Here is a 20694-nt window from a genome sequence, read left to right on the forward strand (position 1 = left end):
GCAGCCCCGGTGAATGGCCCCCCAGCACATGGGCTGGGCTCCCCAAGGGAAACCTGCTCCTGCAGCAGTGAGGTGTGCTTCCTGCTTTCCAGATGTGTTTGTTTTTCATTTAACTGAGATGCCATTGAAAGTAGCTGTCATATCATCAAACCACAAAAAGCTGAACAGCTTTTGACCTCACTGCAATTACTGAGATGGGGTTGGGCTAACAACAAGAACAGCCTTGATTTAAACTGGCCCAGCGAGATGATCCTTAATTACAAACTAAATGCAATACAATCCATTCCTGCCCCCAATTTGGTCTTCTCCATGATCAATTTTCCAGACTGTGAAGAAGTAGGAACCAACCATTCATTGTCCAGGCTCCATCCATTGCAATGGCAGATGTCATCTTGTTTTAGTCTTTATTATAATACCTTGTGTAGTTTGGCTGGTGCAGCAATACCGATTGGCAGGAATAGGTTGACGGATTACTTTCCACTTCATGCTAGTCAGATAAAATGACCTTTGCACTGTCCACATTACTCCTTGCTGCAGTAGCAGTAGCTGTGCCAGTCATCAGTACCATGCATTATCTAAAAAGGGTGTTAAGTTCCTCCCTGGCTTGTTAGCGAGCAGATTTCAATGCAGTAATAGTTACTGGAAACCATCTGACACTTGCACTTGTGAGATGGTTTAACTTGGACATTTTCCATAACATTTTGCTTATCTTTAAATTTGGAACAAATACACAAGCTCAGAGAACTTGCAGTGCTGTCAGTTTTCCAGTACTTTGTGTTTTTCTGAAAGTCTCAGTTCCTGGAACCATTACGGTCTTTGTTCAAAATCTCTTAAAATACATTTCCAGTCTTAACAGGGACAAGAACAAACGTAAGAGTGTGTAACCTTTAGAGACAAAACATAGATAGCAAATTTAAAGAAAAAGCCTTCAACACAATTTTTTAAAATCAACTTCATGTTTATAAGCCAATTTAAGGACTTACTGGTGGTGGGAGTTGGCATTACAGGGGTTACTGAAAGGTTTTCGCTGGGAATGCTCATTTTTCCCTTATGGATTAATAACTATTTTGGTGTCATTAGCACAAAAGAGCCCCACCAAGAGCAATTTTCAGGTCAGCTGCTAATTGCCTTTGAGAACAAATTATTCAGTTATCTAAAGACTTGTAGACTGTAGGACAGAAAATATAGAAATTCCTCTAGTTTTAGTATTTAATGTAATGTACTATTATCTGGTAAATATTTGTAGCAGAAAAAATTTGTATCTATTTAGGACTAGCTTCCTGCAAGCTTTTTTTTCCTCAAGATGCATTGCATATCTCTGCCCTTTGTGTGTTTTTGGTGACCATTATCTAGATGACAGAAACAGATTGGTTTCCCACTCTATTCATCCCCCAAAAAGTCTGTGTGCACCTCAGAAGCTAGTCTTTGTGCCTGGACACACAGGCTTTGCTTCAGCATTGCTGGTTCAAAGCAACTTCAAAGGAAAGCCAAGACCGGTTTCTGTGGCAGCAGTGGAACTACTGCAGTTGGGTTGGCCATCAGTTGTTGTCTTACATCCCTGCATGCTGCTGCATAAATCCTCCTATTCCCTCTCCTTTATCATAGTCTCACCAACATGCACATAAAAACACACAGATAACCCCTGATGGGCAGGACCAGTAATTTGTGTCTCCCTAGCCTTCAGTTTCTGGAAGGCTTGTAGAAAATTCATCTTAGGCTCTCTAGCTCAGCAAATGAGTTCAACGGTTGTTAGAGGGGAGGTAGATGGGCAGTCAGACAAGATGACTGCATCAGCATCATTTATTTTGGAAACTTGGCCATAGAGGAAATAAGTGATGCAAGAAACTTGTTTGTTGCTGCTAAGTGGCCAGTCTTTTGGACTTCAAGATCACTCAGTGGCTTGAATTAAATAAGTTGGTGATCTTGCAGTTGTGCTCCTCATCATAAAACTGCCTCCACTCTTAGCACTAATTGGTAAATTCATGAGAGGTGCTGAAGAGGCTGATCTCAGCTCATGCTCCTTATCCTAAGCGGGGCTGATGGAGCAGAGCCAAAACAGGAGAGCTTCATCCAGTTAGTGTAAGTACTGGAGGATCATTAGGAAGAATTACGACAGCCTGTAATTCCCTTTAGTTCCCTACAGATATTGTTGATCATTAAATACTTAGTGCCAAATGTGTTAGATTCGCTGTCTTCTAATACTACCATATTTTTAGAACGCTTCAGTGCTGTAAATGGGATTGTGATGACTTGCAAAGTTCTGTAAACAGTCGGTTTGTGGCTCTCTGATACTTTCAATAATTTCATTAATCTTGGAAACTTTAATAATAGTTGTTCATAGGGACTGTTTGCAAAGGCAGCTTGGATTTAAACAGTACGTGTGTTGAAGATGCAGCCTTTGTGTGTGTTGTATGTGTTTGCATTGAGTCAAAACGAGGCAGGAATGGCACTGATTACAATTTTGCTTCTTTTTTGCAGAGTGATCAGACAGCATTGCACCGGGCTGCTGTCGTAGGGAACACCGATGTTATAGCAACTCTGATTCAAGAGGGGTGTGCTTTGGACAGACAAGACAAGGTAACAGGCAAAAGCAAAGTCCTGTGGGATGCAGCGTTGCCAGACAGTAATATTAAGGTCTCAGAGAGAAAGTTAGGGTTTATGTTCCTGAGTAAGTATCTGATGCTTTGAAAGTAATTGGAACAGTTACACTGAAAAAAAGCTATACCATCTTTTTAAATATAAATTACTGGTTTTGTTATTTTTTTTGTATCAGGCTGATAGTTTTTGATTTGAGTCTGGTTTCAGCTCATTAAGGGAGGAATTAAAGAAATGTACAAACATACTATGCCCTACACAAAACACTGCACAGTTTCCCTTGATTATCCCTGAAACTGAGAATCCCAGGCTGTAAATTTAGTTTGGAAATAAATATAACTTATTCCAAGACTCAAACAAAAGCTTTAGTGCTATTGTCTGCTTGCTAGGAGGTGTGGGAAGAAGTACAAGATAAAGATAGAGGTTGAAGACAGAAAGAGTAAACAGGAAAAAATACATAAGGTGTCAATAGAAGTTAGTTTATGTTTTAGTCTGGTGAATATCTGCCTCTGGTAAAAATAAAATAGAAAAATTAGGCAGTAGGGTAGTAAATCAGCTAATAGGAAAGGAAAATGATTTATTTTTTAAGTGAGTAGATGGGGCGTGCCGCTGCCGCGTTCTGAACGCGGCGTTACTCTGCGTGTGGACACAGCGCACTAACCTTCTGCTCTTGTGTGGGTGCTCTTCAGGATGGGAACACTGCTCTTCATGAAGCTTGTTGGCATGGATTCAGTCAGTCTGCCAAAGTGCTCGTTAAAGCAGGAGCCAACGTTCTTGCCAAGAATAAGGTGAGACCTGTGCAGGAGGAGCTTTCAGTTCTGGTGTAAGGTGGCTGATTCTTAGCACTGGAGGTTTCTGGCCATGGCATTTCTCAGCAGGTGGGGAACCTGCTCCTTGTGGGATTTTATTTTTTTCTTCTTTTTTTTGCATTTATTACGCCTGGATGGTTCCTTCACAGGCATTAGTAAATTCATATTTTGACAGCTGATGCAGGAGGACCGCAATAGCACATTGACTGATACATTAATTATAGCAGAGCAACACTGCAATTCCTGCGGAAAGCTCCACGGTGCTCTATTTTATACCAAGCGGATTCCTTGTGATTGGTGTGATTTAAAATGAAAATTAATCGTACTAATAGGAGAATGGCATTCAAAATAATGTGCTTTTTTTTTTTTTTCCAGAAATTAACCAAATTAATTTAAGCCACAGAGGGGGGAAAAAATAGTGTGTCTTTTGTTAGTTTTTCCTCATACATGTCGGCTCTTACCAAAATTGTTAGTACTTCCTAATACATGTAGGCTGTTACCAAAATCTTGTAATGAACCTGGATTATCTTCCTTCTGGTATTTATACCTTGAGAGCATTTTAAAGAAAAGAATAACAAAGCAGGGGGTTTTAGTTCCACTCTATTAATTAGGAGTGGGACTAAAGTCTCACCTGTGGGAGACTTGTCTTCAATTCACTAATTCAAAAGCTAACGGAATAGTCTAGAAATGGCGGTGGCAGCCTATGGTGTGAGCTGAGTTAGGGTTTGGACCGCTGTGTGCTGGGTCAGTCAGATCACACGGTTAGCACCATGTCCTTCATTACAGGCAAGATTGCTCTGGGATGGCTTTATGGGATCTCTTGAGCCTTTTTTGGTAAATATGTCTCTCAAACAACAACTGGAAGGGACTAGCAAAGAAAAGGAAGAAGGGAGACAGGTGGCCAAAGTCCAAGTAAAAAATGCCCGTAAAAAGACACATTGCCTGGCCATAGTGTTTCTGTATGTGTGCATATATGCAGCGTATGTGCATATGTTTGTGCAATTGTGGTCATTTTGTGATCTGTAGTTACCTCACCTTTGATACTATTTTGTGTGTATTCCTTCTTTTATATTGTTTCAACTTCCAATTTTTATTTTCTGTAATTATTTTTGCTGTGAAGCTCACCTAGTTTTGTATCGGAGATACTTTAGACAACTCCCCATGCCTACATATAATGGACAATAGTGCTTGACTCTATAGTCCTGTGAACCATTATACTCCCTATGGCTGTGTATATGCATACACTTATGTACAAAGCTGTGGGCTTAAGATGCAAGTCTTGTTATCCTGCATGCTTGGATGCCTCACAGTATTAGAAGATTTAGCTTACCGTACAGCATATGTCAACTGTTTGGAGACGTCCTCTTGGAAAGTATGTGCACAGAGTAGCTCAGCAAGGGTGATGTCTGAAGTGTGACTGGCAGGCTTTAATACTGCGTGAGCAGCTCCTGCGCTCCTGCGCAGGTCTTTGATGTTTTACCCACACAATCCTCTCCTTTTGCGTTTTATCATTTGGGTGTTTTTTAATGGACAGGGTGTTTTCTCAGGAGCTGCTGAAAAATGTGGGAATTGTGCATGCTTGCACACGTGCACGTGCTTTTACCCCTTTTGCCTTCAAGAAAAATGAAGAGCTTAATTCTGCTTAATCCCCAAATGGTTTCTCTGGTATCTCAACTTTTTATATTACTGACAACAAGGCCTAATCTTTCTGACAGCTTTTCTGGCAGCCAGGGCTGAGTGCCATATGCAGGAGCACCCTACGGGCTGCAGGCTTACGCCTGGGCACTGTGTGATTATAGCTGGATGGAACAGATATGGGCTGCTAGATTTGCCAAACCCTGCTAAGCAGCAGAAGACAGGAGGGGTTTGACTCTGTATTTTCTGTAACTCCTGGTTAATATCTCCTGGGACTGCTTGGGGAATGCTTGTATGGATGCACTTCTTGCAGCACAGCACCTTAAGCATGGTATGTACGAGAGCAATGCAACTGAAGTTGGCTTCTGTATTAAATTAAATGCAGAGGCCAGACAGGACACCTGGGATTTTAAAGGCAAGTCAGGCAGGCGTTTGAGGAATGGGACAACATGTGGGTAAACCACCTGGATGGTCGTATTCCTCCTGTGCAGCAATCACCCTGGAGATGCAGTTTATTTTCAGTCAAGCTGGCTTAAGTAAAAACTCTTCCACTGTAATAGGTCATACCATGAGATCAGTTGTAGCCTTCTTTTTAGACCCTCCATCAGTCCATACATTTCAGTGAAGATTCAGTAGACAGACTAGTGAAGACCCCCAGATCGGTACAACTTGGACCCACTCTCCCTCTCACAGAAGCTGGTGGCAGATTTGTCACCCCATGGGAGACAAGCCGGATGAGCCTGCTCTTTGAGCCCTGATCCCCAGCACCAGCACCATGACTCCTCCCAGCATCGAGGTCCTTGCCCATCACCTACTGCATAGGACCTCACTGCCTTCCCACCAGCGCCGACCTTCCAAACAGCAAATGATAAAGACATTGCAGAGGCTTTTCAGAGATAAACCCAGGAGGGAAAAAATTGACACTTCAATGCAATTTAGCTGAGAAAGAAAATGTTCACGTCTGCCACATCTTAGAGACTACATTCAGGCCTGAAATAGTCTGTAACGTGGAACTGAAGACCTAAGACCACATCTAAAAGCTGGCCTTTTGTAATTCAAACCGTGCAGCTTTGATCTGTGTCTTGAAAGCATGGGGGACAAATTAAAGGACAGAATCAAATTGAACAGGCAGCCAAGTAAGCATGGGAAACGTTTTTACCTGAGCTGATTTCACTTCTAGCTCCCAAGAGACAAAAACCCCAAACATTTGCAGGCCAACAAAAGCCAAATGCTGTCAGAAAAACCTGTCAGACCAATAAAATCCTTCACAGTGTTAGAAACACAAGCAAACTCTTCTTCAATTTCTGTCTATAAAAACTGCATATTTGCTTCTTTCAGGAACCTTAGCATGTGATTCTCTGGGGTTTGGGTAGCTTTTTTTTCCCCCCCTTTTCATCTTGGCTGGAGACTGGTGTGCTTTATGAACATTGAAGCTTCCTGATAGCCTAAAACCTGCATCCTGCCCTGTGAGAGCACCTACAGATGCAGACAGACTTGGAGCTGGTTTGTGTTACGTTCATAAAGAAACAGAAATCGTTGTGACCTTTGTCTGCCTAAGACCCTGCAGCAGCTGCGGACAGCTTTTCTTGAGATCAGAGATGCCATGCCATGGCAGCCTGTTTCTTTATGTGTGTGCATGGGGGAAACTCAAAACACAAGAATTATATTTCCTTAAGTGAAATACTTGATAGTGCTGTTTGATATTAGGGAACCAGACAGTTTCTAGAGTCTTTGCCTTCTGCAAGCAGACTTGAGCAATGCAGATATCGTTAGACTGTCCAATTTCTGCCTTTACTATATCCCAGACCAATAATTTCCAGGATGAAGAGAGTATTTCAGTCTCCAGGTTCATTCAGCTCATATCTTTGGAAAAATAACTGACAGTTTCCCCACCCCTGGGTGGATCTTCTTGTGGGAAGACCTGTGAGGTTTTATTTTTTAATGCTTATGTCCAATATCTAAATATGGCTTTTATGTTTTCCTGTATTTCTCTAAGGCAGGTAACACACCTCTTCACCTGGCTTGCCAGAATAGCCATTCCCAGAGTACTCGTGTTTTGTTACTTGGAGGATCTCGAGCAGACCTCAAAAATAATGTGAGTTTTGAAAAGAACATGTTCATTTTTGTGTGCCTTTGTTTTAGCTATATAGCTTTAGCTTGTAGAAATACTCAGAAATTCTTTAAGCTGTGATTTTTATTATTGTTGAGAAAAAAAACACTAACAAACCATTGTATACATCATGTACGGTAATGCTTTTGATAGGACTGAGCAATGCACTACTTGTACCCATCTCTTGAGTGGGGATGAAAGGAGCCAAAAGGGGGTTTGGCTGTTGCACACACCGAGGCAGCTGGTCCTTTGCTTTTTGTGGTCCCAATGGCCTGACCCATATACCGTCATGCAATTCTGCAAAAGGGCTCCTCTCTCAGAAAGATGGAAATCTCAAAGGGGTTTTGTGCCAGAGCAGGGAAAGCCTTGAGACCTGCCCTCACTGAGACAGGTAATATACGCTGTGTGTCAGTCTGTCAAATGAGGTCGATTCAAGGTGACTTCAATTTCAGACATCTTTCCTCCTATTTTATAAGGATTCTGGCATGACAAAAAAAAAAAAAAAATCTACAAAAGGAAGCCAGATGTTTTTGTCCCTGCTCAATAACAAGGTGGGCAGAGGCACACAGAAATGGAAACCCATGGGGCTCCGCTCCTAGTCCCAGCTGCGCATGTGCCACCCCTCGTGGGGATGCTGCTCTGGCCCCCACTCCTCATGTTTTCTTCATTATGTGCAACACAGAGTTGTGTTTCCAGATCACACTGGTTTGCAATTCAGAAGAACAGATTTAATGTAAAGATGTAAATCAGGTTGTGTTAAGTGCAGTAAACCAGCACTTTAGAATTCCAGTATTTCCCATCAATGGTTAAAGAATTCATACCCCCACCTTGCCTGACCCCAGCTCTTGCTCAACCTTCCTACCCATGATAGCAGATTTTGTACAGCAGAGAAGACAGCATTGCTGTTTGCTGTTCAGTGAAGGTGTGTGGCATTTACTGTTCCTTTTGGTTTAATAGCATTATTTCACCCCTGAACACCATGACAAGTGCAAGCTTTCCTACTGCGATGACATGCTCAGAGCTTTGTTTCTGTTTGCAGGCAGGAGATACCTGTCTGCATGTGGCTGCTCGTTATAATCACTTGCCCATCGTTAGGGTGCTGCTCAGTGCTTTCTGTTCTGTCCATGAAAAGAACCAGGTCAGTGCATGAACCTCATTGCGACTCTGCGCGCTTTGCTTACGGCTAGTTGTTGGGAAGAGGGATTCCTACCCAAGTAATCCCACTTCACTCTGTGTTTCACTGCTACCAAGTGCCTGAGCTTTTAAGAATAGCCTTAAAGTAATGGCTTATCGGTGGTTTATTATTTTGCCGTTGCATTTGCATCATTTCTTTAAAACATTGCCTATTTACGAGATTCTACAATCATATGTTGGTGCAGAAAGGGGCTTTGGGACAGGGGTAGTAGTGTAGGGGTAGGGGTTGGCGCTCCTGAGTCCTTACCCGTTCTGTGCAGAATGGGACTGGACAAGACACTCGGTCATTTTATAGGAGCCTGTTTTCTCCTTTGTAACTACAACTGAATGATCCTACGACCATTACAGAGACATTGTGAAGCAGAACTCACTCATGTTCAGATGCTACAGAAGTGAGAATTCCTCTGGAATACTTGTCTTTGCTGCATTTTGCAGTAGGGCGAATTAAGAAAACATAAAAGTGAAGAAGAATGCTTTAAATTCAAAGTAATGATCAGTCTAACCTAGGATAGTTAGTTGTTTTATAGAGAAGTAATTGGTTGCTGTACCTATAGCATAGCCTGATCGAGTGGTAGAAGCGGATGGATTTAGTACATTAAAATGTGTTAAATCTGCTAAATAAGCAGATTATGTGGTGCTTAACCACATTATCTCATGTTCCTGGGAAATTTTCCATGTGTAGTTGAGGACCATAAAGATGTTTTCTGATCTGTACATTTAATCTTGTTTCTTAGATATAAGATATTACAGCAAACAAAATGGGTTTCAGCATGTTAAATTTACTATGTAATTTTATTTGGAAGTGATTTGCAAAAAGAGCTACTGAATATTAAGATTAACTGGTGTGTACCTAGCATACAGAGACACTCCTTTCCTTTGTAGCCCAGCACTACCCAAAGTTGTTCCATATTTGCATATATAATGATTTTATTTATGAAGACGCCTCATCCAAGTTAGCAACAAGCAATAGATTTCCACTAGTCTTGAGGAGATCTAATTTTCTGAAGGCAAAATGCAAGGGAGAGGAGACAGGAGGTTATTATATGCGTGTGGCCGGTCTCCCTTGAACAGCTGCTGGCTCTGTTACCGGTGCCCAAATCTGATCGCAGCCGTCCTCACCTCACTGCACCGGGACAAGGGCAGGGCAGTGTGTTAGTGCTGGACCCAGATCACCTCCTGGCTTTGGTCCAAAAACTATTTTTCTTGAGGAATCTCATGAAGAGAACACCAACCATCTCTCTGCTGGTACTTAGCTGATTATTTTTGAGTAATGTAATATGTGACCACCTGCGCACCAAATAATGAAACCTGCCAAAAAAAAAAAAAAAAAAAAAAGAGAAGGTTGTGGTGGGAAGACCGGTGCTGCCCTCAGATGTCATATCCATTTGCTGGCTGTAGAGCTGGGCTGTCTCCAAGTTGCGTCGTGTGTCACTCAGCTGAGTTAAACCAGATCACCAGCGCCCCAGCTGCATTTCTCAAAACCAGGCTGAAGTAGGTCCTTGCTCCCTCCTGTCCCCTTCCTCACAACTCTGCCTTTTTTAATTGACCAGGCCTTATTTAAGCTTAGATGCTGTGTCAGTAAGTATAGGTCTTTGGACCTCTGAGCATCTTTTAGGCAGGTGTGATATCTGCAGGGTGAGACCCAAGAACATGTGTTACATGGTTGCTTTCTGCTTTGTAACTTGCAGGCAGGAGATACTGCACTCCATGTAGCAGCTGCTCTAAATCACAGGAAGGTGGTTAAGCTGTTGCTGGAGGCAGGGGCTGATGCATCCGTTGTCAACAATGTAAGTAGGACGTGGAGTTTCATAGAATCATAGAATGGTTTGGGTTGGAAGGGACCTTTAAAGCTCATCTAGTCCCTGTCCCCTGCCATGGGCCAGGACATTTTCCACTAGAGCAGGTTGCTCAAAGCTCTGTCCAGGCTGGCCTTGAACACTTCCAGGGATGGGGCATCCACAACTTCTGTGGGCAACCTGTGCCAGTGCCTCACCACCCTCACAGTAAAGTATTTCTTCCTTATATTTAATCTAAATCGACCCTCTTTCAGTTTAAAACTGTTACCCCTCATTCTATCACTACAGTCCCTGATAAGGTGTCCCTCCTTATCTTTCCTGTAGGACCCCTGTAAGTGCTGGAAGGTTGCTATAAGGTCTCCCCGGAGCCTTCTCTTCTTCAGGCTAAATAACCCCAACTCTTTCTCTCAATGCAGACTTTCTTCAACACTCTCTCTAGTGTTGGCAAAAAATATTGGGTGTTAGAATTGAATTAAGTCTGGGTAAAAGCAGTTAGTCACTATGAGCATGTGCTAACCTCAGGTGGAGAAATTCCGTATTTTCAGCAGCATGTGTTTTGAAGGAAATGCCATTTTCTTTTTCCTCTCAGGCAGGTCAGACCCCTCTAGAGGTTGCCAGACAGCACAATAACCCTGAGGTTGCACTCCTCCTCACTAAAGCATCACAGGTACGTTACAAATCTCTCCTCAACACACGCATACACATGGAGCTGTGGCCAGTTAACCTAGAGGGGCCACATCCCCTAGTCCTTAACCTCCTGCTGTGAAAGGTGCCTGCGTTCTGCTGGCATCGTGTGCTGGCCTCAGGTCTGTTGACAAGGAGCCTTTCAGCCCCCAAGACCAGCAAAGTGTGCAGATTAAGCCTCAGTATTAAGCGCTGGCAGAGATCCTGGCTGTCCTGACTGGCAGAGGATGGAGCAGCCAGAGGCACTTGTTCCCTGCGGTGCCCCTGTACCCAAAAGCTCCCAGGTTGTGTCCCTCTGCTGCCTGCCTGAGGTTTTGCCCACACCCAGGGTGGTTGCTCGCACTGGAAGATGCTTTGAAATCGGGACAAAATGTCCTGTTTGTGCTCTGCTGCTGTGTGTGAAATGCTTTTCAGGCTGGAAGGCACACGGGAGGGCTCTGTATTCTGGTATGAGACCAGGTGTGATCCCTGCCCTGCTCCTCCTTGTCACCTCTGCTTGAGAAGGGCTTGGCTTGGCTTGGTTTGGCAACCAGCCTGGGGACACAGGAGGAGGCTCTCACCCCTCCAAGGGACAGCAAAGTGCCCTGATGGGCTCAGTTGTGAAAACACACCACCAGTGAGCTGTGAACACCCACATTGCTTGCCATCTGTCAGTGCACTTTATTTTATATATTGCTTTTTAGTAGAGGTGGAAAAGATCTGCTCTGTTGCTTGGCTTCTGTGGTAAGAGCGAGCATGACATCACTGAGTAACAGTGTGGTCTGCCTTCAGGTCTCACGCTTTAACCGTGGAAGAAGCCTGCGGAAGAAGAGAGAGAGGCTGAAGGAGGAAAGGCGAGCTCAGTCGGTACCCCGGGATGAAGTGGTACAGAGCAAGGTACAGCCTAGCATTACCAGCTACATCTGCTGCAAGGAGGGAGCATAAATAAAACCCATCAGGACTAAATCTGTTTGGAGCCATTGCTTGTGCATGACCATGGCAGCTGTCTAAGGCATTCTGTCGTGCTTTGCTGCTAAAGAGTTACCTGCTTATGTGTGCAGAGCCACTTAAAACTGGGAAATTGAAGAAAAGGCACCTTTTCCCCATCTCTGCAACTGCTCTGAACTCCCTGTCTTTGCTTCAAGCAGGGCAGCATCTCAGCTGCTGATGACACACCGAGCAGCGACCAGCCCGTGCAGAGGAAGAGCGATCTGAAGGATGAACCCCGCTCAACCTCTCCAGATCCCAAAGGGAAGAAGAGCAAAAAGAAAAAGCCAAAGGAAAAGGTATCAGTAGATTTAAAACAGCAGAGAGAGAAGGGATAGTTGTTGAGCAACAGTAGAGGTGTCCCTTCAGCGTCCCTGCTGCTGTGCTCACGGGGCAGAGGCAGTCTTCAGACAAAACCAGTTTCTGGTGGGGAAATTCTGCTGTTGAGGGTCACACAAACCGGGTTCGTGCAGAAATCCAGTTATTGTGCTGACAGACACCAAGGTTGTGGCCAGCCACTGCAGCTGGATTGGTGTTTTAATCAGGTTTTTGCTGTAATTGTCACAATGGATTTGTCCAGTTCCCCCCCAGGAATAGTTTACCGGGAGCTCATAAATAGGGAAAACATTGTGTGTATTTTACGCAGGTTTCAGCACTCTCAGACCCCATCTCCCCAGCTGATCAGCAGACACTCCCTCGGCCGCAGCAAAACGTGCCGAAGCGCAGAAGCAGACATCATGGCTCCTCTCCACCCCCTCCCCACGAGGTCCGCGCCTACCAGCTGTACACGCTCTATCGAGGCAAGGACGGGAAGGTGATGCAGGTGAGCCGGCCGCTGCCCGCGGGGAGGGAGACACACGCAGTGGCACTTGGAGTTGGGGCACAGTTAGCTGCTGGGTAGAAAATGCACTTGACTAATTGCGCTCTCAAGGGTATGAAATCACAGCTGTGGATTTGTTTTCCTTGTTTGGGTTTCAGCTGCATTTTGGCCTGAAGTCTAGTAAACAATAAGCTGGTTTTGTGCGTGCTAAGGAAGACATACGTAACTAGTTTTGATCTACAAAGTGTTTCCTTTTTTGAAATAAGGGGTGAACAGTGATTGGAAATGACACTGGCACTTTTATGATACACTCTGAAATATTAAGTTTCCAGCAGGAAATGCAAAGAGTTTTGGCAATGAAAATAAACGAAAGCAGTGTGTGAGCACTGAAGCTTACTAGCTAAACCAAGAGCTTGAGTACACTCAATATGTTTTGTTTCAATTCTGTTTGTTGCAACGTGTCTTTGGGGATTCTAGGATTACTGGAGGCAGGAGTGGTACAGAAATTGGTTCACAACTAAACCAGGAGAGACCAGCTCATGTGCATTTGTTCAATACAGGCTAGTATTTTACTCCACTCAATTTAGTTTATTCCACAAGTATTTACTATAGTACACATGTATAAAAGAGCATGAAAACAGGCAGCAAATTGCCCTGTAGTCATTGTGAACTTCTATACTCTTGTTTTCCTAATATTGCCCTCCCATACCTCTGGGAGGTCAATCCTTCCATTGCCTCACCTTCTCTCATCCATTCAGCAGCTCTCCTCAGTCCCTTGCTGTAGTTAAGAGATTCAGCAGATTCTGAAGATCGCTCAAGTCAGACTTCAGAGGTTTTCCTGTCCGTATTTTCCAACATTTCGCTGTGTGACGCCTGGAAAATTTCCAGGCAGGGGCACTATGGGATTATCCTAATGGCAGACATCAGGAAAGATGGAGGACCTTTCCTATGTTAAAGGAGTATCTCCCTGCCCCTAGGATCTGATGATAGGAGGACAGGCCAGTAGGAAGGATATGGGGAGCAGGAAGAGAGGTGCAAAGAGCAGATAGGATTTGTATACAAATCTAATCTATTCACAGAGATTAGCTTAATACAGCTAGACTCCCTTATAGCATTTCCTGAAATACACAACACTCCTCTCTCCGCTTCTTTTTTGCTCGTCTGTTGTCTTTGATGCCCTCAGGCCCTGAACAGCAAACAGAATTTCTTAAATACATGTATTACTGAAACTTTCACTAGCCCTCTGCCCCCTGCCAAGGGGACAAGCCCCAGTTTGTGAAACAGCATTGCAGGGCCAAAGGAGAGAGGGAGGCTCCTCTGCAGACAGATTCAGAGCTGCCGCACGTTGGGCTCCTGGCTCACCCCCAAAGGAGCCAGGTTCTGCCTGTGGACTGCAGAGGAAGCCGATGAGTATTAGCTGTCGTTGCTTAAGGGAGCCTTTGGTGACCATGTCCCTGACAGATTTAAATGTGGTCAGCGCACCCTGGGATAGTGTCATGCAAGTCAGAGGAAGGCAGTGGTGTGCACAGCAGATAAGGGTCGGCCGAATGCCAGCAGTGAGACTTTGCCATGCAGTACATGGAAAAAAATGAACACGTTATTTGCATTAGGTTGAAAAACAAAGGTACACAAAAATACACATGTCCACAAAATCATATTTTTCCTACCATTCAGAATTACAGGCCTGGAACGCAGTAGCCCCTCATACAGCAGACAGCACCACAGCATACATGAGCTGAGCTCACTGGTGCTTGTAGCCCCAGCAAAATCAACACTGCTGTGTGTTAGGATGTGTCCCTATAGATCAGATCAATCCTTTTTTGGTCTGTGCTTTTCCAGCTAATGGCCTGTTTGCTGATGTTATCAGCAGAGTGAGATACAGTACAGGGTTCAGATGCGCCCAAGACTGTCTCAAGGAGGCTGTGATAATGTTCCAAGTACACTAAGAGGACAGTGGGATGTAGCAAGAAAATGTGTTACTCTTTTCAGGCACCGATAAATGGATGTCGTTGTGAGCCCCTGATAAATAAACTGGAGAATCAGCTGGAGGCAACGGTGGAAGAGATGAAAGCTGAGTTTGGGACAGTTCAAGATAAGATGAATGTTAAGCTGGGCCAGATGGAAAGCAAAACTCAACATCAAGTAAGACTATGACCAGGAGGTCTGCTTGCCCACGTATCAGAAACATATCCTAAGCTTAATGAGTATTTTCACTGTCATGATTCATTTATTGCTTCTTGTGTTGTAAAAACGAACCTGATATCGAATACTCAAGACCAGGGCACTGTGACATTCCACAGATCTAATGTTACAAAGTAGGGTCTTGAGAAAAACACATTTAATGTGTTAAGTGGCTTCAGGTGCTTCTTTAGACAATAAATCTAAACTGCTTGATTTATTCCTAAGAGGGAAGCTTAACGACAAGAAGGCAGTCCTACAGCTGGTCTGTTCATAATGGTAAAAATCCCTCTTGCTGAATTCTGTTTGCATTGAGATTCAAGATCCTCTAAATTTTATTTTTAATGAAATTGTTATTCATGGATAATTTTGTGCTTGAACCTTTTTGCCAGGTTTGGCATCTAATTGTAGTTGGCGGCATTCCTAGAAATGAATATTGAAAGACAGACTGTACTTTGACTTACCAGGTTCACAGATGGGGGTTCTGTTTGGTTTTTAACATGATCATCTCAGCTAAACTCTGGGATTTTTTCCACAGCTCCGTGTTTTAGACAAGCTTATGGCTGAGCGGCTGTCCGCAGAGAGAACAGAGTGCCTCCATCGCCTGCAACAGCACACTGAGCTGGAAAAAAATGAGGGGGAGAAACGGCAGGTAGGGCTTGAAACAGCTACTCCCTGTTAGCTCAGACAGATCAGCTCAAGAGTTTCGTTCCAGCAGGCAGAAAGAATATTGGAGATTTATCTATCTCATCTGTTGAAACAGGCAAAAAAGCTTCAAAGACCAAATTATTCCTATCGACCACCTTAATATCTAAACCAAATTCACAAAGCTTTTGCATTAGAAATGAGGAATGTGAAATCCAGTCCCACTGTCATGATTTAATTTGGTGGGTCTGAAGTGTGGGATCTATAACAAAATACCTTTTTTCTAACATAGTGCTTTGCCAAAATTCCTACCGCTAAATTTTTAACAGTTGTGCTTTCAGCTTTTGCTTCATTAAAGGGCATCTGCAGGAACATCTGCAAATAGTAACACAGGCTAAGATCTGTGCTGTTCCTTTTACTCCTCATCCATTTGGTTGCATGCCCTGGGAACCTATCCCTTTTTCTCTGTCTGATCTCTTTTTTTCCCCCCATGTATTAAAAGGCTGCAGTTCTTCCCTGTGACTTTGGCCACGGTGCACCATCTCCAAGCTGTGTATTACTGCCAATAGGCAAGTTCTTTTTGTATGCTTGTTTAACCAGCATTACAGGAATAACTGTTCCCGTAGAGATCCAGCTCTTGCCCTTCTAGCTTCTGCAAAAACTCACCACTAAAACATGCTAAGAAGTTTGTGTTTCTCCACTCACACAGGTAAATTTAAAATACAATTCATTTTCTCATTATTGGTATTCTAAAAATGAAGAAATACATGCTAAGAAGTTTGTGTTTCTCCACTCACACAGGTAAATTTAAAATACAATTCATTTTCTCATTATTGGTATTCTAAAAATGAAGAAATACACTTTGTCCTAGTAAAAGGTCGTGACTTTTTGTAAGATAGTTCCAAATGCCTGTTAGAAGACTGGCAGCTGTGATAATCCCAGCATAAACTACTGATCAAGATACTTTAGTCTAACATCTGCAAAACACTTTTCCTCAAAGAAATGAGATACTGGAGTGATACATCAAGTGAACTGAAATTACCATTAAGCATATCAGCTGTTCCTGTTCTGTTGGATCTAATTGAAACTAGTGGAAAAACCAAGTTGGGCTATACTACATGTATGGACTAAATGTCCATGTGTGTAGGAAGGCCTGACCTACATTCATGATGTCATATGAACCAAAGGGTAAAAGAGCTACTCGTATTTTAAATGATAACTGGCAAATGTCTCTGCAGCTGACACTTAGTAAGCACCTTTGTATTTTGAAAGATGTTAGTAATTTGGCATTTAATATTGGATTAATTTTTATCACCAAATGAACAGAGGAGCAGAGGTTGGCAACGGTATAAAGCTGTGTCCCAGAAGTGTCTAATTTGAATTTTACTCTTAAAAAATGTCAGCTTTGACCACATGTGATGTTCCTTGCACTTAGAAAGTGCCACTGACTCTATGATTAAACAAGTCAGCCTTGATCAGAGGACATAGAGTGGCATTTGAAGTAGCACATTCAAATCTAAGAGGTGGTAGCTTGGACTTTGGACTAAAGTGCCTTTCATTAGCTACTGCATAGTTCTTCATCTTTTCTGATCTGCAGGCCTTCAAATATTCCCAGTGGCAGCATGTGCATCTGTACAGGGAGTCTAAGCTCACAGCTGCTACCAGGCTTGCTTCTCTTTGTCCCTGCCACATGTCCTCAGCAGCCCAGGAACCACAGGAATCTAATCAGAGGCTCATCTAACTTGCAGTCTCTTTCTCATAGATTTCCTTGGTCGATGAGCTGAAGACTTGGTGCATGTTGAAGATTCAGAATCTGGAGCTCAAGCTTTCTGGAGATTCCAGGTCTTCAAGACCAAAATCAACTTTGTCCACTTGTGAATCTCTCACTGAGACTCTGGATACTGAGAACAACCCCCACAGTGCCAAGGATGGTAAAGCCAACCAGCCCATGCTGCAGTCAGAGGGCTCCCACCAGCACTCCTGTATCACGCTCCCAAAGAGCCTCTCGGAAGATGGGGGAAGGAGCAGAGTCCAGGTGCCAGAACAGAGCTTTGAGCAACATTTTTGCATTCAACAAGACGGTGCGTCAGGTACAACCTTGTCAGGTACCCAGATGTTGCATTCATTCAAAGGCGAGCTAATGAACTGAGGGCTACTTGTATTAATACTACAGATAATAATTCTGGCTGTGTGCTTTCCCCTATCCATATGCATCATATCTTGGGATTAGAACACACTTCAAGGCAGCCACTGGGAATATTGTAAGACATGGTTGGGTGGAATTCCAGTGGCTCCTCCTGGATGTTTCCGTGTCACTGTGTCTTTGAAGCCAAGTCCTTTGATGGTCTGAATAACTCTGTTTTCTGAAATATCTCCAGCTTCCCAGTCAGAATTACTTCCACCACATTGTCTATCGTGAAGGTGTGCAGATTATCCAAAGTCTACTGAAGAAAGTGCATTGTATTTAGTGCTTTTCATGTGTCGGAACCTATAATGGCAGGGTGCAAGAACGTGAACCTAAAATACTCATTTCCCTTGTTAATATTCAGACTGCAAGGATCTAGAGTAAACCTCTCACTTTTCCTCTTTCCTTGAACCACAGTCTGTTTAATTAATACTTCATTTGACAAGAACAAAACAGCTGAGAAGATTCTAAGCCTATTCAGGGATCATGGACACCCAAAGATATGGAAGACCTTGGTTCAAGCCACCTCTCTGTGCTTGGCCAGGGAAGCTTTTGCGGAAAAAAGAAATGGGCAGAATGCCTAAGTCTCCACAGCCAAGGAGAGGGCTATCAAAGCCCGGTGCTTCTGTAAAATACATTGTATATGCCCCCCAAAACACTATGCAAAGTGAACAGACATGGTCACAGATACCCCGTCAGACTAGAAAGGCAGAAGACCACACAGGAGATCTTGTGGCAGCGCAAGTGTTAGCTATACTGCACTGAACAGTTCAGAAGCATCAAAATGTGTTACCGTTGCAAAATTAGTAGGGCTTCAATTCTCGTAGAAGAAGAGGGTTCAATAAATATCAGCAGACATAAACTACTTTGGCAGTCTAGCCCCATGTCTGTTACATGTTCTTCTGGTGAAGTCCTTTGATTGTCAGTCGGTAGTCCCACAGCCGCAATGCAGTGCCTCTCTGCCTGAGCCAGCTTTTCTCTTTTAATGTCTTTTTATTGTACCACCTGACTGTGAAGATGCCTTTTCTGAATGCTAAAATAAATGCCCAGAGCTTTTCTAAACACATATGTATATATTTTATTCTGTAGGTACAGAGCAACAGTTAATCACTGGCGGACCAGTTTCTTCAGCCCCTGCTCAAGATGTGAGGCCAAAGGACAAAGCTGTTAGTGCCAGCACGTTCCACAGGTTCCAGCAGGAGCTGCCCTCCTCTGAACTTTTGAGATCCAAATTAAGACACGTTAAGGTTCAAGCTGCTTTGCAGCCCCTGACTGAACCTGCAAAGACTGAACCACAGAGCAGCTACTTCATTGACAAAGGAACTCAGACGAAGAAATCCAGCAAAAGCGGGCAGTCAAGGCACAAAGCTCTGCACCATGCCGGGGCACATCAGAGCCAGGAGCAGCAGCCCTCCGCCCCGCCCGCGGGACAGCTGCCTGCCCCTCCACTCAGAGACACCTCCCAGGCCCTGGAGATAACACAGTACTTCTTCGAGGCTGTTTCCACACAGATGGAGAAGTGGTATGAACGGAAGATAGAAGAAGCCCGGTGCCAAGCTAATCAGAAAGCGCAGCAAGACAAAGCTGCGCTCAAGGAACATATTAAAAGCTTAGAAGAGGAGCTCAGCAAATTAAGGACTAAAGTGCAGAAAGACAGCTAGCATCTACCGAGCAGGTAAAGACAAACAATGGGACCCATCTTTGGAACCTGCTGTACAGGCATCTGGAGTATGGTTAGATATATACATTTGTAGTGCCTGTTACATCCAAACAAAATGATTTTTTTCAGGAGTAGAAATAACTTTGGAAACTCCAGATCCAAGGAGAATTCATATGCAGACTGTACCGATGACAACGAGATGCTGCAGATTAGATCCTTTCTTTGTTATTTCCAAAAGTCCGTTACATATTGCACTCTCAATTTCCAGGTGCTGCTTGAAAACAAACTGCATTAGAAACCAAAATTGCTTTCTGAAAAGGGAATTTCCTTATTTCCACATAGGGCACATGTGGCTGGAGGATTCCACCATATGCTACATGTAAACACATGTAATAATGGAATAAATCCAGGATGTCTGAGAGCTTTTGACAGAAATTCCTTAGTGATTAAGGGCTACTGATACTATTTTAGATACTCCCCATGGCCTCCCTCTAGTCAGTGGAGAGAAGCTACAGAACCAACTCAAATTACAAGCCTGCGTAGGTGACAGATGCAAGCTTCTAGCTGAGAGAGGCCAGGCTCCTATCAAGTGAGATGCTAAGGTAAGTCATTAGGTACAGTGGCTGCAGTTGCCACTTTGCTTTTCTTTTGGTTTTACATTATTAAAACAAATGCAAAATTAGATGTCTCTTTTTTTTCTTAAATGGTGTCCCAGTTGCAAAGCTACTTGTGGTTACACAGTTGTTGCAGCTATACTCTAGTATAATCTGACTGAGAAGTTTTGTTTGGGGCATGGATGGCAAATATTTTACCATAACCATGCTCTACTGGTTAGGTATAGTTTTTATATAAATCTCTCTTCCTTCAAGCAGCAAATGGCTGAATTCTGAAGAAGCTTGATAAAGTCCTTTATCTAAAGAAGTGAAAGCTTCGTTCCCTGTACTCAAATGTTTCTTTTTCTGCAGAGTCAGGATTTTCTCCCAGACATCTTGTCCGCACTGTCTTCCTTTGTTCCTCTGAATGATTCCTCTCTCTGTTTTTTCCCCTTATATTGCTAAAAAGAGAGGCCGGGCCCTGGTGACCCTGCATGTCTTAGAACTGGTTTCACCAGCAGTCCCACAAAATAGAACTCAACAACATTTTAAAGTTCTCATAGATGTGTTTTGTTAGAAGTCAAAACTTACAGTGACCAACATTGTCCAGGCTGACAGACTCCGAATAAACTAGAGGCACAGTTACCCTCGTTGCATCTGCTTCCCTTTAGGGTTTCCTCCTTAAACCTCTGGGAAGGGTCCATCAGATTCTGTTAGAAAAGTAAGTAAGTTTACTTAACAGGTCATGATAGAACAATTGTTAAAAACCAATTCAAACAGAGGATAGTATTGTTATGCCAAGGAGAATTTTTTCTGTACTGGGG

General features: G+C 43.5%; 1 protein-coding gene across 1 annotated transcript in view; it reads left to right on the forward strand.

Moving 5' to 3' along the window:
- Nucleotides 1-19278, forward strand: part of ANKRD6 (ankyrin repeat domain 6) — a gene marked incomplete at both ends in the record, with an annotated part of 35074 nt that extends 15796 nt beyond the window's left edge. The window contains 13 exons of the mRNA XM_081997701.1: nucleotides 2479-2577; nucleotides 3285-3383; nucleotides 7036-7134; nucleotides 8189-8287; nucleotides 10032-10130; nucleotides 10729-10806; nucleotides 11595-11699; nucleotides 11948-12088; nucleotides 12436-12612; nucleotides 14599-14751; nucleotides 15326-15439; nucleotides 17195-17537; nucleotides 18707-19278. Of these exons, the coding sequence (XP_081853827.1) occupies nucleotides 2479-2577; nucleotides 3285-3383; nucleotides 7036-7134; nucleotides 8189-8287; nucleotides 10032-10130; nucleotides 10729-10806; nucleotides 11595-11699; nucleotides 11948-12088; nucleotides 12436-12612; nucleotides 14599-14751; nucleotides 15326-15439; nucleotides 17195-17537; nucleotides 18707-19278 (2178 nt within the window). The remainder of the gene's footprint in view (nucleotides 1-2478; nucleotides 2578-3284; nucleotides 3384-7035; nucleotides 7135-8188; nucleotides 8288-10031; nucleotides 10131-10728; nucleotides 10807-11594; nucleotides 11700-11947; nucleotides 12089-12435; nucleotides 12613-14598; nucleotides 14752-15325; nucleotides 15440-17194; nucleotides 17538-18706) is intronic.
- Between the last annotated feature and the right edge of the window lie 1416 nt (nucleotides 19279-20694).

The sequence above is a fragment of the Phaethon aethereus genome (genome assembly GCF_964289735.1).
Source record: "Phaethon aethereus genome assembly, chromosome: 3".
In the NCBI taxonomy this organism is placed as follows: Eukaryota; Metazoa; Chordata; class Aves; order Phaethontiformes; family Phaethontidae; genus Phaethon; species Phaethon aethereus.